This window comes from Coptis chinensis, chromosome 2 (assembly GCF_015680905.1).
Source record: "Coptis chinensis isolate HL-2020 chromosome 2, ASM1568090v1, whole genome shotgun sequence".
Taxonomy (NCBI): Eukaryota; Viridiplantae; Streptophyta; class Magnoliopsida; order Ranunculales; family Ranunculaceae; genus Coptis; species Coptis chinensis.
This window is the reverse complement of record NC_141457.1, coordinates 90878430-90895861: the sequence shown is the minus strand read 5'-3', so window position 1 is coordinate 90895861 and position 17432 is coordinate 90878430. Positions and strand designations below refer to the sequence as shown.

The 17432-nt window shown below is 35.6% G+C and overlaps 2 protein-coding genes across 3 annotated transcripts; both read right to left on the bottom strand.

The window, feature by feature from the left end:
- Nucleotides 1–472: 472 nt before the first annotated feature.
- Nucleotides 473–4547, bottom strand: LOC147518864 (DNA-binding protein). Of its 2 annotated transcripts, none has more exons than XM_086590568.1 (6): nt 4366–4547; nt 4203–4256; nt 1369–2444; nt 1211–1276; nt 924–1122; nt 473–779 (listed from the first exon to the last, which is right to left on the bottom strand). In XM_086590568.1, the coding sequence occupies exons 3-6, from the start codon at nt 2404–2406 to the stop codon at nt 700–702; spliced, it is 1383 nt and encodes a 460-aa protein (XP_086446694.1). In that variant the 5' UTR covers nt 2407–2444; nt 4203–4256; nt 4366–4547; the 3' UTR covers nt 473–699. The 2 variants fall into 2 exon arrangements, with proteins under 2 accessions (XP_086446694.1, XP_086446693.1); XM_086590567.1 differs by having other exon boundaries at nt 1369–2430; nt 4366–4545.
- Nucleotides 4548–5491: 944 nt separating this feature from the next.
- LOC147518863 (putative LRR receptor-like serine/threonine-protein kinase At1g07650) lies at nt 5492–16793 on the bottom strand. Its single transcript, XM_086590562.1, is given in 28 exon segments — nt 5492–6257; nt 6357–6488; nt 6490–6508; nt 6843–7083; nt 7191–7401; nt 7825–7943; nt 8375–8515; nt 8926–9121; nt 9271–9341; nt 9344–9494; nt 9496–9545; nt 9548–9661; nt 10769–10827; nt 10972–11010; nt 11097–11162; nt 11932–11997; nt 12080–12151; nt 12642–12713; nt 12825–12896; nt 13211–13282; nt 13376–13447; nt 13527–13598; nt 13926–13997; nt 14093–14164; nt 14253–14321; nt 14414–14485; nt 16163–16337; nt 16453–16793. Coding segments are annotated over 28 exon segments (3192 nt in total). The 5' UTR covers nt 16580–16793; the 3' UTR covers nt 5492–5759.
- Between the last annotated feature and the right edge of the window lie 639 nt (nt 16794–17432).

The following is a 17432-nucleotide window of genomic DNA, read 5'->3' as shown; positions in this document are numbered from 1 at the left end:
AATAGAATTTGACGCATTAACCATATCATCCCAATCATCATGTACTTGAGATCGCTGCAAGATCATAGTACTGTTAATGTCACACTCACACCTTCGGCCCATGACGCGTTCATCTTTCAATTCATATTCGTTTGCAGTTCCAACTTCCAAGTGTACAAAATTACAAACCCTTCTAGTCCTCCCAGCCAATTAATTTACCTTCTCGTTCACTACAAATTCAACTGCTTTCAAACATCCCTCTCTCAGTAGTTCAGTCACTCTCACAAGTACAGACTTCTATGATCTGACAAAAATAATTATGAAAATAAAAAACAAACTCACATCCTCTCTCTTCTTTTTTGTTTTTGATTTTCGGACATCACACATCCAAACGGAACCCTCATCCCTATGAGGATATTCTCGTGGTAGCCCAGGACAAGCATCTAATGCTTCCGTCCTCTTCTACACCGTATCTTACATTAAGAAATGTACGTTATTACCAGAAATGGCATCATACCTTAAATTTTATTAGCTCCAAACTTCCAACTAAAAAATTTTAAAGTCACACATATCCAAAATCGAAGGGAAAACTAATTATGAAATCAACCAATAAAAATCTATTTACCAACAATTACCTCTGGATACACAAGTTTATACAAAAAGATGTATGCTCCCCTTTACCCAAAATGTCTAGGCTACTGTCTACAGAAACAAGGCACGTTAATTGTCATTAGAAGCTAGCTTCAATAAATCCTTCCCATATATTCGCTCAAGTTCACGAGTTGCAGCTTGAAATGATTCTAGAAAAAACAAAACAAAAAAGTGAATTTGTTTGCAAGAAGCAATCACAACAGAAAGTATAAAAGGTCAAAATACGAAACTTAATAATAAAGTTCCAAATACGTCCAAATTCACAGTAACTAAGATGAAACAACGTGTATCACCTTTCCAGGTTTTGAAGGCCTTCTGATTGATCTGAGACCCCGTGCAATTTTGAATAGCATCGAACAACATGTTGTGAGGTGTACTCTTGAGCTCTTGTACGATCGCATATATGGTCTTTCCATTCTCAAAATATATGTGATTATTTGGGTGTTTTGTTTTGGTACCAGCATGCTTCTCAAACTCGTAGGCATTTAGTGCCTGCACACAAAAATTTGAATCACGACAGTGAATGATTTTCAGACAAACACATTCCCTTTATTAGATACCTAAATCTATATCGACTGACCTGTGAATAGTTGCATGATTTACAGCCACACAAGTATCCAGAACCCTTGATAACACCTCCGAGCTCCTATTACACGCAATGGTAATTAACCGCACAAGTCAGTAAACGGCACTGTAATGTGAATTGTGAAGATTAAAACTACAAGAAATGAGATTTACCTCATGCTGCCACGAAATATACTTCACAGGAACTCCATCAAGCATACCAGTATTTAGAAGGCTTCTGACGTTTGATGGAAAGTTGTTAGGAGGCACCTTCTTAGACACTTTTGGCTCACTCTTAGCCTTGGGAGCACTGGCAGTGGCCACTGGGGTAGCACTTGCAACTAAATCTGTAGTTGTGTCAGAAACCTCCTTTTCCTTCAAAACTTCCGATTGCTGAAGTGAAGATTGACGAACTAACAAGTCATAGTTGCTCATCCCTGGTTCAACTGGAAAACCACTGAAAGATATTGTACTGCTATCACCTTTATTGAAGGTATTACTCAACTGCATAGACATGATACTGTCAGAATCCTTCACCGAGTGCACACTCGCCTCGTGTTCATCTTGATACCCACTGAAAGATATAGTATTGCTATCAAATCTGTTAAACATTTGAACTGACATGCCATTGCCAGAGTCGTTAACTTGATTCGGCCTGCACGATGGAGGGTTCTTCTCTCGTGCTTCTTGAAAACCACTGAAAGATATGGTATTGCATTCACCTCTACTGTACGGGATCTGCATAGACATTCCATTGTCATTGTCCTTGACCTGGTTCACTCTGACTTTTCTAATTCCTCCATAGCTGAGACATGGTCCAGGATCTTGCATCGTATGAGACATTGATAAAGCAATGGAAGCATCGTTCTCATAGTGATCCTCAATACCCCTTCTTCCAATATCCATATTCCCTGCATTGACGGACTGAAAATTTCTGCCACCAAAATCGATAGTCCTTGGAGGCTCTCCAAATAACCGGTCAGTGAAATGGCCAGGAAGTGATTGAAAACTAGAAGGGGATTCCCAAGAAACATTAACATTTGGAACTCCTGAAATTGGTCTATTGTCAGAACCTTCAACGGCTGACTTCTTGCTGGGAAGCAACTCTGTATCAGAAGCATCTAAAAACCATTGATGATGACGTTTTGGTTCTATTCTGAAAGAAGTATCATAAGGCATCTCACCGTCGGGAAAAACACTACCACTTTTCATCCAAAATCCCTTGTTCTGGAAAGACTGCCAAGGAAAAACTAATGAGTATATATTCAGTATTGCAGTTTCTTACAGATAATGTGCGAGTCAGCCTTGTCATAATTATGAATTCTTTGAACAAACTCACATTCAAACAGTAATTCTCTAGGCCATTCTTATGTTTCCTCTTCTAACCTTTTTGAAGTATAACATTTAAAAATCACTATAACAACAATGAACACTTTAGGTAACAAATGCATATAATGGATAAAGTAGTTTTCAACCCTAATTAAACAGGTCAAACACCAACTTTCCTAACAAGCATGCAAAGCTATTTATCATCATGCATTAAACAACTTACTCCATAGTAAAATGGCACTGCAGAGATCTTTCCAACAATCAACATTATGTTTCTCTATACAAAATATAGTTTAAATAATTATTTTCATTAAAAGTGAAGGCTAAACAGGGTAACACAAGCTCTCCTATTGAGACGTGCGAGCTCTTTACATTCACGAATCAAACAACTTAATCCACAGAGATGGCAAGATACTGCAAGGAGCCCATTACCCATTAGGCCATTAGTAACTGTACTCCAGAGTGCCAGTTCTTCATAAGGCTGTGTAGCATGTGGAAATCCTCACAGTGAACAAATTAGGATAATAAGGCGTGGAAATTTCCACCTATGTAATGCGCAACACCTAAAACATAAAATAACAAAAAGAAAGAAACCTCAATCCATCTTTTCAATCCTTGAGGATCATGTATTCAGAAATAAGTTTCACTTGGTATGACCGTCTACCAATATAGATAGGAGAAGTATCTTAAGGAATTATTCCTTAGTTGGCGTACCTAGTGAAGCATTTTTTAGTGTTGTAATCTCTTTTCTTCCACAGTTCCACACAAATCCTTATTGTGAAAAGGGCAACAAACGATTGACGGCTTAGGTCTGTTTTTATCGTATTGGATATATTCTCTATCCTCATCATGAATGTTAGGAATCACCCTAGCGAATCCCTCCTCTTTAAATAAAGTAATACTACGAACAACAACGACTAACTTACTAAAATAATAAGTAGATAGAAATACAACCCAAAAACCCAATTGAAGACACCACTCTCTTCAAGGCTTGAAGCCAACTACTTTCCTGAATCTCCATATGAAGCATGGGAAAATATTGTATGCAGAAAATAGGATATATCAGCAAAAAACACAAACACTTAATGATCAAAGGGGATAATTTGCTTGACTTTGCCAATTAGACCGTGAACTTTTTTTTCTGTCAAAAAGAGTGTACTTCAACCGTAGTTTGCAATTTAAACCATCGCTATCATTCCATCTAAATTTGTTAACAGAATGACAACCTGGTAGACATAATTTCACACATGTTTTTTAAAGAACATAAAAATCACTGAGTTTTCAAACAAAAATAACATGGACGGATTAAGCTAAAAGTTAAGAAAACTTACTCAATTCACAGCAGCAACAAAAGCAGACTAGCTAATTTAGTCAATTCGGGGTTTACGATTTGACGGAATTTATAGAACTAGGGTTGTGTGTCTTGTTAAAACTTCTTTCATTTTTTAATCACACGTGAAAACCTCGTGATTATTTGCATTTGCTTGACAACTCATTTTCTTTTCAGAACAAAATAACATCATAAACATTATTCCGTTAACAAAATTGAAATAGCAAAATGGTCCAAATAGTAAACTCGAGCACTTCAATTATTAATGAATGAATCCAATCCAATTCAATACATTGCCTAACTTTCCATAATATCAACAACATTAAAACTCTTTCAAATTTCCACATACCATTATATCCTTTCACTTTAACTCCAACATTCAATATTATTCAATCAACTCCACCTGTACAATTCAAAACAATTTCAAACATAACATTAAAAAAAAATCTAATCAATTTAAGTCATGTTTTTTTATTTCCACTTCAAAACAGACCAAATATGATCGAGAATACCTTTGAGATTGATCCAACGGTTGTTATTCGTCGGTGATTGAAGAGTACGTTTTAATAAATAAAAAATTTTGTTGATGTTAACGAGGACAAGGAAAAAAAAAACTGCAAAAGAGAGTTTTTTGTTTTTAGGTTTTATTTTTTTTAAGAAAAAAAAAATGAAGGGAGTTAGTTACGTGTTGTGATCGGGGAGTGTTTATCTTATGTTGCTTACCTAATATGAGCTGTGGATGTGTGGGGGAAAGATTGTGAATGATGAATCTGGGCCGTTGAAGTTGTGTACAATTAAATTCTTAACGTAAGTATCTGAGTTAGTTTAAACCTATTTAAAGCAAAATTTGAAGGTCCAATTTGGTCAATAAACATTTGCACAAATAGACTTGATATAAGTTGATATGGGTCGTAGTTACCTTTCTATTTCACCTTAATGCATATAATTGTCTCATTAACAGCATTCTCAATGCAAGCCACTATTATTCACCTTTACGTAGACTTATTTTCCCTTTTTTCCACCGTTTTGGTGAAAAACAAAGTAAGGCTGCCCAATGTAAAGGTGAAAAATAATTTCGGACGAATGTTGGATTCATCTGAATATAAAAATAGAAAAAACACGCCGGACGGAATGAAACATCCTATCTGAAATTTAAAAAAAAAATACTGAAAACACGCTAGACAGAATCCAACATCCCGTCTGAAAAAAAAAACCAATTTTTTTTAAAAAAAAAACACACACACACGAGACGGAATCCAACATCCCGTCCGAAATTCACAACTCAACCACTATCTCGGTTGAAGGTTTCACCTTCGTTTTGCCTTGGGAAAATAGTCACCTTTATATTCACCTTTGCATTGGGCAAAAGTTTTGAACCATTTGGAAGTTAATATTTTCACATTCCCACTATATCCACTTGGATTGGGAATGCTCTTATGGTGTATGTAAGAAAATTGCTCAATAGGCTTTAGGGATTGCGTGGGAAAACAAGAAAGCTACGCCCTTGCTTACAATGAAGCTCATTCACGCTGCTGTTCTTCCTGATGAATTAGCTAAATGCGCTGTTTCTAATTGGTGTAACCTAGTTTAAAAGTTCTTAAGACAACAGCCCGGTCATCTTTCTTTATAATAGGGAGCTTGCACCAATATAATTCTCTATATTAGTTTGTATATATACTAACTTAGCCTCTAAAATGACTAGTATTCTTGTCTTACACTACTCTGACGATCATCAATGGAAACAACAAAAGCTATGATGGCCAGATATGTGTTCTGTGTATCTCTGTGATACAGTTAGATACTTCACCATCAAAAAAAAAAAAAAAGTGATACAGTTAGATACTTCAGTGGCACTTGTAGATGTCATATCCACACCAGATCCGTCGTGTTAATTCTTGCTGCATCCTTAATGAACTGACCCAACTGAACTAACTGTTAAACGGTGTCCGCTTTCATCTGTGCCTGGATCTGATATTGAATATGACCCATTGGTTGATATAAGATGTCCACTGACCTCTCTGTCTGCATTTGACATTGATGAATTAGTATAAGGCCTATTGGCTGCACTCTCCTCTCTATCTCCATTTGACGTTGAAGAATCAGTGAAGGGCCCATTGGTTGACATACTTTGGGTCAGGTTTGGATTCTGCCAGAAATGATTGCGAATGGCCTTAACTCTCGAATCAATAGTTGAAAACCCAGGATCAGAAAGTAGGTCCTGAATGGGAGTTCTTCCTTCAAGCATGCTAACCACTTGAGACATGGTAGGTCTAAGTGTAGGTGATGCATTGGTGCATAAGAGAGACACGTTTAACATCACCATTGCTTCTTCTGTAGAAAACTCTGAGCCTAAGTTCGGATCAATCAACTCTAATAGACTTCCTCTCTCTTGCAGAACGTAAGCCTGAAACAACTCATAAAAAAATGTAAGGGGTTCAGCAGATAAGCCAGTATAGTGAAATGACTCCGACGTATAGACAGATGAGTAGGGAGGTTTTCTTACCCAGTCAAGAAGATAAACAAATTCCTCCTTTGGTCTATAGTTTGTGTTGCTCTTTCCACTTACAATTTCCAAACGCAACAACTCGAAACTATAAACATCTGCTTTAACAGTCAAGTAACCACGATCGCATACATTCTGGAGCCATATAGCCTCTGCCAAAAAAACAGAAGAAATAATTCCAATTCAATGTCATCAAGGTTAGCCAAAGAGAGTTTCCCTTTCAGGTACACATTTCAGTTACCACACTGAGCATAAATAAAATTGTAACTCTAACGAAGATACGTGCTAATGAAGATACGAGAGGGAGACTTGCTATTTGTGATATTTACTGCAGAAAAGTCAAATAATTAAACTGTGGATTAGGCACTAATGCGTTTATATTGGTTATGTTTCTAAATAATCATTCAACTATCTACCATTTCTCAAGTAGGCAAACTAACGATATAACATATTCAACTGAAATGGCAATGGAGAAGAATAACTCACATTGTGCCAGCTACCCGAGTGCTGATGTGGGTATTCCCATCCTCATGAAGCTTTGCCAAACCAAAGTCAGAAATCTTAGCATTGAGATCCTTATCAAGCAATACATTGCTAGTCTTAATGTCTCTATGCACAATCTTCAACCTAGATTCTTCGTGAAGATAAGCCAAACCTCTAGCTATGCCTATGCAAATATTTTTCCTAGTTGGCCAATCCAAATTCAAACGACGTGTTGCATCTTGACCTACACATAACCAGAATAGTTCCTTCAGTACCTGTAACTACATCAACTATACTGTAATTGTTAGCATTCAAATAAACATCTAAGAAAGTTGCAAGCACGGAGCTTACCAAATAGAGCACGGGACAGACAATTATTTTCCATATATTCATATACCAACAATAATTGATTGCCTTCTGTACAACATCCATAAAGCTTCACAAGGTTTGGATGTTGCAATGCAGAAATCATTCCAATTTCATTCACAAATTCACGGCTTCCTTGTTTAGATTTTGCAGAAAGTTGCTTCACAGCAACAAATGATCCATCTGCTAATAAACCCTGCATCCAACAACCAAAATGTTCGTGTATAGTTGTATATGAATTTGAAAGCACAGATTGAAGCATTTAAGTCAAACCACAAAATTCAGGGGATCATTTAGAGAAGAAGATTGCCAATATATATCAGTAAGAATGGCTTTCAAGTTTCAATACATCTTTGGCATATCAGAAATATGTTTCATCATCAAATGTTTCTGGAAAAGTGGTCCATTCACACAATAGCAACCTAAACTTGACAGTAAAGCTCTAAGTATGAGACTTTTGTGGGAATGAGACCTTTTGAAATTACTTGTGACATTAGTTTAAAACCTTAACTATTCCGCACAAAGGGTTTTTAACCCCTTGTAGTACCATAGAGTATTTAAGATAACAAAGAAAATGGGCACCAAGATACATTAACCTCATCTCCAGGAACAATAATACCTTGTAAACTGAACCAAAACCACCTTCTCCAAGTTTGTTCTCCACATCGAAATTCTGGGTTGCGGCTTTGATCTGTCTTAAGGAGAACGATCCTGTTTTAAGATCTAGGCTTCTTAGATCTGCACAAATTTAGGCATCCAGAGTCAGTCTTTTAACAATCTAATCTTATAAATATTATCTAAATTGTTCAATTATAGGGGGCCTTCAAAAAATTTAAAGGCAAATTTAAAAGTTCATGTAGCATAAAAAAAGATTATCTTCATTCCAAAATAAGAAATCTTTTAGCATGGTATTAGACTCGTTAGTGAAGAGCATCTCTGGAATTGATCAAAACTTCATCTAATTTCTCACTAGAGCCTAGTAAGGTGCATCCTAAAGGTGGGATATTTGTGATAGAAAGGAAGGAAAACTTTTATTTCACTATTCCTTATATTGGTTGTAAATATTAAATAATTGTTATTAAGAATTTGAAAGGGGACACAAAATCCAGTGAATATCGCAGTTAAGGTAGCTGAAATTTTGGAGAGGAATGTTCTTGAGTTTCTCCTACCTCTGTCCATGGAGGCTTTGCTTCCCAGACAGCCTTTCCTCCAGAGGATACATGCAACTAGAAGGACAATAAGTAACGCTGAAGCTGATACACCAACCACCAGTGCAATAGGAGTCTTCTTGATTGAAGGAGGTTTGAAGTCTGAGCAAAAGAAAAAAAAAAAAAAAAACGAATTCAGCAATCTTAGCAATTCAGAAACAAGGTGACTGGTTAGAAGGTGAAGCAAGTAAACTAAGACCAAAAAAAAAAAAAAAAAAATTGCAAATTGAAACCTATAAAAACCAAATGAAAAATCAAGTAGAAGTATTCTCAAGAAACTGATAGAGTCGTTGATACCATCAGCTCTCTGTCCACCGCAATCAGATATGTACCTTTCTTAAGCTCAATATACTAATTGTTTTCCTGTTAGTCTGTTAGTTTCCCATGGTACTAATAAATAATAATTACCACATTCAAGCATTTCAAATTGTTAATTTTGATGTGTTTCAAATCGTCAATTTGTCTACAAGTACAAAGAAGACTCATCAGGGTATTAAGTAAGGATAACATACTGGGATCCACTGATATAGCTGATATGAGAGGACCATAAACTCCTCTATTTGGGATGCCTGTTGTCCCTTTCCCAGCCCAATAGAAATGAATCTTTAAAGTGTTACTTTGCACAGAAGCATTGAAGGTCTTTACAATTGGTTTATTAGGACCACCAGCCTCAACTACAATATCAAAATCCTTGAGGACCAAGTGCCCCTGAAGAGAAAGAAACTTTATTCAAGTGCAATGCAAGGCAAGGAAGACATAATACACTAGTTGCAAAATATAATGAAATAGAGAAAATTTCTTACATTCATAACTAACATAATGGTAAGGTAATATGGAATCCTATAGTGTAAAATCACCTGAATGTAAACATCAAATACACGCCTCCCAAGGCTTCTAAATGAACTGTCATTTTGAAAAATAATTTCGCAAAGTAGAGTTTCACAGTGTAATTTCCGCTTCCAAGACAAAGCCCATAATAAGTTAGAGACAATGGGGAAACACGTGCTGTCATGTACAATTCTGAGATGGGACCAGAGACATTGGAGATAACAGAAGTGTTTCTTTCAACATAGACATCCGTGATCAAGATCATTGTCCATGAAGCTCCCTGTGCTGCTAAATGCCCAGTTCGGTCGGGACCATAATAGAATTTTGAAGCACCAGTTTGTTCTGTGTCTGCTTCATACTTGGATACACTATTGACAGATACTTCATTACCGCCACAGTTAATGTTCAAGGAATAAATTTCTGTAAGAGAGAAGGGTGAAACATGTTAGACATAACTTATTAGATCAGAGCTAATGATGTTTCAGGGAATATGAAGTCAATATAAAATCTTAATCATCAATCATGACTTTCTTCTTTTTCCCATAGCGAGGATTTTTTTCTTGGGAATGGACAAATGGTGATATGAACTTATCTAGATACTTATAAAATGTTTGAAATTGTTGTTTGGAAGTCTATTACTTACCAAATAGAAACGTTGGGGAAAAGTAAATAAAAAAGAATCACAAATCTGATTATGTATAATCAAGTAACATTTGACTACAATGTGAAGAAGTTAGTGCCACATGTATAAGAATCTTACTCAGTAACTAATGTCCTACAAGACTCTTTCGGCAAGACCAAATATGTTAAAACATTGTACTTGATAGCTAGATGTACTTCATTCTTGTTCCTTGAGAACCATATGTTAAATGTATAGTTAAAAGTTTGTCACTTCTGAACATGTACTTGATATAAGTTTGTGTGTATCAATACGTTTACGCACATAAACACAAACCTGTATTTGAACATAGACAAGGATATAGAGAAACAAAAAAGTTTTCTTCGGCGTGAAATTGGTTCGGTAATGAAAGGATACATCACTTGATAAGTTTGTATCAGGCAATCATCTTTTCACGTTTTGGAAGTAAAAAATTTTGTGAAAAATAACTAATGGAGAGGCCCCACAATTAATGTGTTTGATCTGTGTGGGAAAGTGTTGGACTGTGTTGGAGTTTCTTGTCTGTATATGTGGGACATAAAGTCTTTTTGTTAAGTAGCATTCAGCAATACTTCGTAAATTCAGATCTTACATGTATTTTTGGTTAGTTGCTAAATTGAATGGTGTCTTTGTCATCTTCTTCAGATTTCATTTTCAGTCGCATGATATGTTTGTTCCAATCACTTTCTGATTCCAGTAAGCATACTAGTTTTAAGTTTTCAAATATTTGTATAGTACTTAATTTTGCTGACTACTAGTTGAAATTATAGTGATACATGCAAACTGAGAAAGGAAGCAATTCAGATAGAACACCAAGATAAACAGAGAAGTTCAAGTTAGTATACGCATATTCAAGATGATTGACTTACTTTTTGAAGAATCACAGGGGAAATTTTCCTTTAAACAGGAATGAACTTTGCTTTTAAATCTATAACAGAAAAAATTAGAGATTAAGCATCGTCAGTATATTACAGAAAAGCTTGATGCAGGAGACCAGTAAACCAATCCACAGTTATGCATTTTATTTAACAGCTTACAGCACAAAATCACAGTAAGGGAAATAGTATCTTACAACTTATTTTTTGTTGTGAAATAGCTCTCCAGCAAGTTACTGATGGAACGCGAAAGATCAAAGTTAGAGAGCAAATAATTGCTTTATATCCATAAAAATGAACAAAGAAAACACAAAAGACTTACACATTCCCATTAGAACATTCTCTTGGACCAGTGCCTTCCCACGTGAAATTGTTATAAGAAACATCCCCTAAAGAAGATGATCACCATGTAAGGTCATTTTGTTCTAAATCAACATAAGAAGCTCCTAAAAACATAAGAAGAAAGTGTACTTGTTTAGGCATGCGCCTTCTTGTGGACATATATGAACTTCTAATATATTAATAAAATTGACCATTCACATAAGTTCGAGTTTATGGAAAAATTGGCAATTTAACATAGTATCAGAGCCACTGGTTTCTAAGAGGTCTCGGGTTCAACTCCTACCGGTGAAGAGGTCAAGAGGGTTCAACTCCTACCAGGTGAAGATGTCCAGTCCTTCTACCTGTGTATTTCTGTCTAGTCCTTCTACTTGTGTATTTCCAGCGTGTCCCGCTGAGGGAGAGTCTTGACATATATGAGCCTCTAATATATTAATATATTAATAAAATTGACCCTTCACATAAGTTCGAGCTTATGGAGAAATTGACAATTTAACACTTCTACCTTTTGCAAAAAAAAATAATAGATTAAAGGGGATTGCTCAAGTGGTTAGAAGAGCTGATGGAAACTAAAAGTATCCTGAGTATAGAAACTCAGATAGGCACTTTAAGTTAAATAACTACAGAGGTAAACTAAGCTGGGGAACCTAACTGAGTCTACAGTTTAGAGTAGCTCTTAAAGAGTGATAATTAGTTTGCCTAAGTCGACCGACCTCTGTACCAATCAACAATCAATCCAAATAATCCTGAAATCATTTCAAGTGCCATACAAAGTAACAAATAAAATAAAGACATGAATATTAAGGACATATACGTACACATTTTTATTTCTTCCCAAGACCCATGCAGGTATAGCTCCAGTAAGCATGTTCCGGGTCAGATATCTAATTAGAAAAAACAAAAAGTGCAACACTGACGTTAATGAGGATAAGGTGCCAGTAACAATTTTTTAGAAAATCAACTTACATGAAGTCCACTTTTACTAAATTTGCGAAAGATAATGGAATTTCACCAGTCAAGTTGTTGAAGCTTAAGTCTCTGCATTAAACAAAAGACACACACACACACGAAAATGCATGTGAGATAAAGCTACAGTTCGTACTGAAAGAAATCTGGTGATATCAAATGTTAAAGGTGCACAAAGTTGATATACCATTTGGTTTGGCTCTGGTAATAGAAAAAAAATTGGTTCTTTATAACATAAGTTAATATAAAAATTTCAGAGATTAATATTTTCATTTAAAGTTGATTGAAAATTGTAACAGGGATGTGGATTTACTGTGTAACCATGGCTTACTTTAGATCCTCGGGATAGGGACTTAGGATTTTGGAATTTTGGGATATGGATTTCCACATTAAATATTTAACATAGTGGGATCGATAACTGGTTGAAGTAGTACATATGCATATTTCCTTGCAACCTCCAACTCAGACCCTTCAATGATTGAACAATAGCCAAAAATCTACGTAAAGCAAATGCATGCAGCCAACCAAAAAATTATTCGGATAATAAAGTAAAAAGACTTACAGGTTTTTCAGCTTTTCCAGTTCCCCGATATATTTAGGAATGCTTCCATGAATCATACAATTCCTCAGTATCCTACATTTTAGAAGTAGACTTAGAATATAATCAAAGAAAATATATGGTGGTAGGGAATATCTTAAAAATGAAAAAAAAAATGGAGTGTTTATCCTAAGAAGTTTAACTTACAATGTTTTCATGGATTTCATTGTACTCAACTGTGGGAAATCAAATCCTGTACCCTTTAAATCAGTAATCCTCCTGCACATTATATAAAAGTACATCATTTGACCATATAGACATCCAAAAGTAGTATCTAAAAGTACTTGCGGATAAAAAGTTACTCCTGTGGTCTCCATAAATTCCTGCTTTTGGGACATGGAATGGAAACTATAGCTTCAGAAAAGAGTGCTATTTGTAAATTTCTTTGGAATTTTAACATCCTAAATTTGTAATATAAGTTACACAATTGTGGTGTTGCAACTTTTGGGAAGAAGCAGCAGCTTAGATTCTTTATGTACTCATCGGGGTTAACGATTTGCTATCAGGAAAATGAATTAGAAAGACATACTTACAGATCACTCAAGCTAGTCAATGCAGAAATGCCTGCAGGTATAGGCCCCTCAAGAGAGCTTCCCTGTATATGCCTAGAACATACAAAGCCAAATATCAGTCAGTAAAGTGTAAGTCATACAGAAACAGTTCTATTATGTCGTAAGGTGTAAATATATGTTGCTTACAATCTTTCCATCTGTGTCCAATTCCTGATGAAATCAGGTACTCTCCCACTGATATTATTGTCGCTAACTCTTCTACAATTATTGAAAAGACATTCAGTAATGGTTCTTGTTCCAGTAAACTGACGTGACAAAAGAGGGTGTATATACTTACAGATCAGTCAAATTAATCAAATTCGCAAGTCTCTTAGGCAATTGCCCTGTAAACTGGTTCGATGATATTACACTGATATAGAAAAGATCAAGTTAGTATCTGGTCAACCTTGCCTAGGACTGGTCTCCCTTTCACAATTGCCACATGCCAAACAGAATGATGCTACGAAGGACCTCATGAAGTATAGAGGTTAATAACTATAATATAGTTTTGTATACAAGCCAGTGACTAACAACATTACGACCACCTATTCTTATTGTTCTGGTGTGATACTTTGTCAAGGTGATGAATCTGTTGTTTTAAAATTTTGAAAGATTGCCTCTGTGAAAGGGAAGCAAATCCTAGACGTGGACATAAAATGTGGCAATTTGATAAAACATTAAAAAGGCAGATGATTACAGTTTCTCCAAATTGATTAAGTTTCCAAGTTCTGCAGGAAGGATGCCTGAGAAGTGGTTTCCTTCAATACTCCTGCAACGTACATGGTCAACACAATGGAAAGGGAAAACAATTAGCTAATACTACACAAACATGAAAAGGATGAACTATATGAAATAATAACTTACAGATTTTTGAGAGTGATGATGCTTGAAAGGACTTTGGGGAATGGCCCCGATAAGCGGTTTCCCATTACTGAGCTGGATTTTGAAGAAAGCAGTCAGTTTCGTTAGTCTACTTAGTGAGTTTACTATCCTAAGTATTGATAAAGAAATGGTGTGAGCTTACAGTTCTTCCAATTGCATTGTAGCCCATTCAGAAGGCATTGAGCCACTAAGTATGTTGCGACCAAGATCACTGTATAATAGATTTGAAGATTAACAGTGTTATCATCTATGATAAGACAACGTAAGGGACAGAGAAACTTTGAGTAGAGGATATTTGCTTACAGGCTTTTGAGGAAGCGAAGCTTATTAAGTTCTGGTGGGAGGAATCCAGATAGATTTTGAGCTTTTAGCCATCTGCAACAGAAGGAACTTCATTATAAAAGCAATGCACTTCCAGCAAACTTCATCAATGATGTAAACATTTCTTCAAATACCAGGAGAATAAATAATTCACTTCATGATCCAACCTAAAACCATGAATGTCGTAGGGTACATGAGTTGAACTCAAATACTCCACAAACTCTTTTGCAAGACTCTTTAATATGTTCGTGCTTGTTTGGACATGTTATTGCAGTCTAAGTAAAAGACGATCCCAAGTCTTGGAGTTATCCCTCACATGAGAATGAGGAATAGGAGAGAAATCAGTTCTGTTGGCGTAAAGAGGTCTGAGCGCGCAGGCGCTCAGATTGCTCTTAGCCCAAGGTGCACCCGCGCTATTGTTACTGGAAAACGGAACAAGCATTTGTGGGCACGGAGATTTGCATGCTAGGTTGGTTGTAATAGATAATTTAGAATTTGTCTAGAGTAGTAGCGTGTTCATATTACAAATTATCTGTGTAGTGGGGATCGATTAGTATCGTAATTCCCTAACACCAACCAAATCTCTACTCTCAAAATTTTCAGTTCTCACAAGAACGTTCTAAGATTACTTAGTTCCAATATGGGCTTTTACTCTCATTAGCATAAATATATCAACATAAACACGATAAATCACCACATAACATAAATATCTTTTCTCCTTGTGAGTGTAAATTTTTTCCTGGCAAGAAAATGATCGTCTTTATATATAATGTAAACAAAGGTCCGTAACGAGACAAATTCATTTTTCACATTTAAATTGCTTAAGAACTAGTAATATATTTGGATAGAGCTAATACACACGGTCCAGCACAAAAAAACGTCCGAAGTCAATTATGATTGGTTGGTGAAAATAAATTAACAACTCAAACTCTCTCTCCTCTTTTCTCTTTCTCCACCAGCCAATCCCAGCTGACTTCGGATGGTTTTTTTGAATATATTTTGCAACACATCTATTCCTATTCGTTTCAATTATTATCATGACAATTACTAGTGTACTACTGTACTAATCAATAGAGTCCAAAAGCAAAGTTATATTGCTCAATAGAATGACAGTCACATCATCTGGGTTGATTCTCATTTGAAAGGACATGCATGGCTGTCCATACTCTCCTTTATCAATAAAGTCCAACAAAATACCTATTCTACGAGATCATTTTTTTTTACTTTTCTGCATTGCCCATTGACTTCATATCTGCTCGTTTATCATTCTCACCTCCTCGTTGACCTCATACATTGACTTCCTTAAAAATTTTATAAATATATATATACGTATTTTTCAAAAACAGTCAGTGTAATTGACCAAAATGCAGATACATACATACGATACACTTACAAAAATCGGCTAATTGTAATTGTAGGACGAGATACTTGACTTTCTTATTAAGCCGACAATGCCAAAAGTCAATGGTCAAAGGACGACACGCAATCTGGATTGATAATTATTGAGGGGGTGCTTTACAGTTGTCACTAGACACACCAAACAGACACGTGACCTAATTATTCTCGAAAAAAATATTCCACGTGGGATTTTAACGTGTGGACGATAAGAACGAGAAAAGAAAAAAACTGACAACGTTAAACAAAAATATCGAGATGGACATAAAATTTGAGGCAAAAAGATGATATATTGTTGTAGTAGAAGTGGAGTAAGAAAAGGATAGAATGCCATACATCTTGGTGACATGACACGTGGAATTCTTCTTGAAAGAACAATCACACTCGATAAGGTTCTCGAATCCTTTTGGTATAGTAATTGGAGTCCAATTACCTTTATTACTACAAGGATCCACCGTAAAATCCCAGCCTCTCTTTCCTAGTTTGGTTGCAATTGCTTTTAATGCATTCACTGTAAAAAACAAAGTTACAAAAGTTTGAAGACAAGTTAGAAAAAGAGCATGAACTTGAAAGCTGAAGAAGCTAGAGGTGTTATTTGCAGCTACATGTGTATATACGTTTTGTACCTTCAGTGATAACGAGCTTTGGGTTTGTCTGGGATCCGAAAGATGTGAAGTGGGTTGGAGAGAGAAGAGAAGAAATGAGGGTTAGAGAGAGAAGAAGCTTGTGAATCAGTAGCAAATAAGCTCTCATTTTTGCCAATATATTCACTTTACTCTTTGTCTTTGCTGGAGAGACTAGAGAGTGAGTTTATATGTCAAGTGTAGAGAGCACAGAGCAGTGGGATAATTGGACAGGGAGTAAGAATGATACTGACGTCCACTCTTTTGTTGTTGTGCAGTACTTAAAGCTTGTAATAAAATAAGGGGTTTGATAAAGTCAGGAGGATACATGTTTTTTCACGCACTTTGGCTGCTAACTCCATAATTATGTTGCTTCTGTTTACATTTATTAATTTATTTTGAATGCAAATGATTAATTAAAATGAGAAAAATTATACTATCCAACCAACTAACGCTCGATCTATACAAACATTAATGTGGAATTAGTTCATAACTGTAAAGTAAGTCAGTACTGTCTACCAAAACGATTGCAAAAGAGTGGAGAAGCGGATGAAGCAAATTATATCAAACAATTTAAGAGCAAGTATCCTTTTCTTTTTCGGGTGCATGTTTAGTAACTAAGGAGGTGTAAACATGCAAAAACTAAACGAAGGAGAGATAAGCAAAAATCAGAGTAACTGGAACTATCAGTATCACTGACTGACAATATCGTGCATAGATGATAGATGTACGTCTATTTTTGCAACTCTTAAGATCACTGTTTTGTTAGAAAGAATTATATATTTTCATTTGTTTAAGGCTTGAGCTGAAGTAAAATAGCATTTAGTACTTGATTGTTCATGCAAATGCAAGAAGAAGATTTAACCCAAATGTTCTACTAAAGTAGCTAGTTTCTAAAAGATTAAGACATTTCTCTTGACAACACATTTAATTCTATCCAATGTACTATATTGAAGGAGCAAAAAAAATAGATTGATATTTAT

Bases quoted from the DNA above. Each gene is read 5' to 3' on its own strand.
- LOC147518864 (XM_086590567.1), bottom strand. The intron at 1,277-1,368 runs GTAAATCTCATT...TGCGTGTAATAG, and splicing joins ATATTTCGTGGCAGCATGAG to GAGCTCGGAGGTGTTATCAA. The intron at 1,123-1,210 runs GTCAGTCGATAT...TTTTGTGTGCAG, and splicing joins AATCATGCAACTATTCACAG to GCACTAAATGCCTACGAGTT.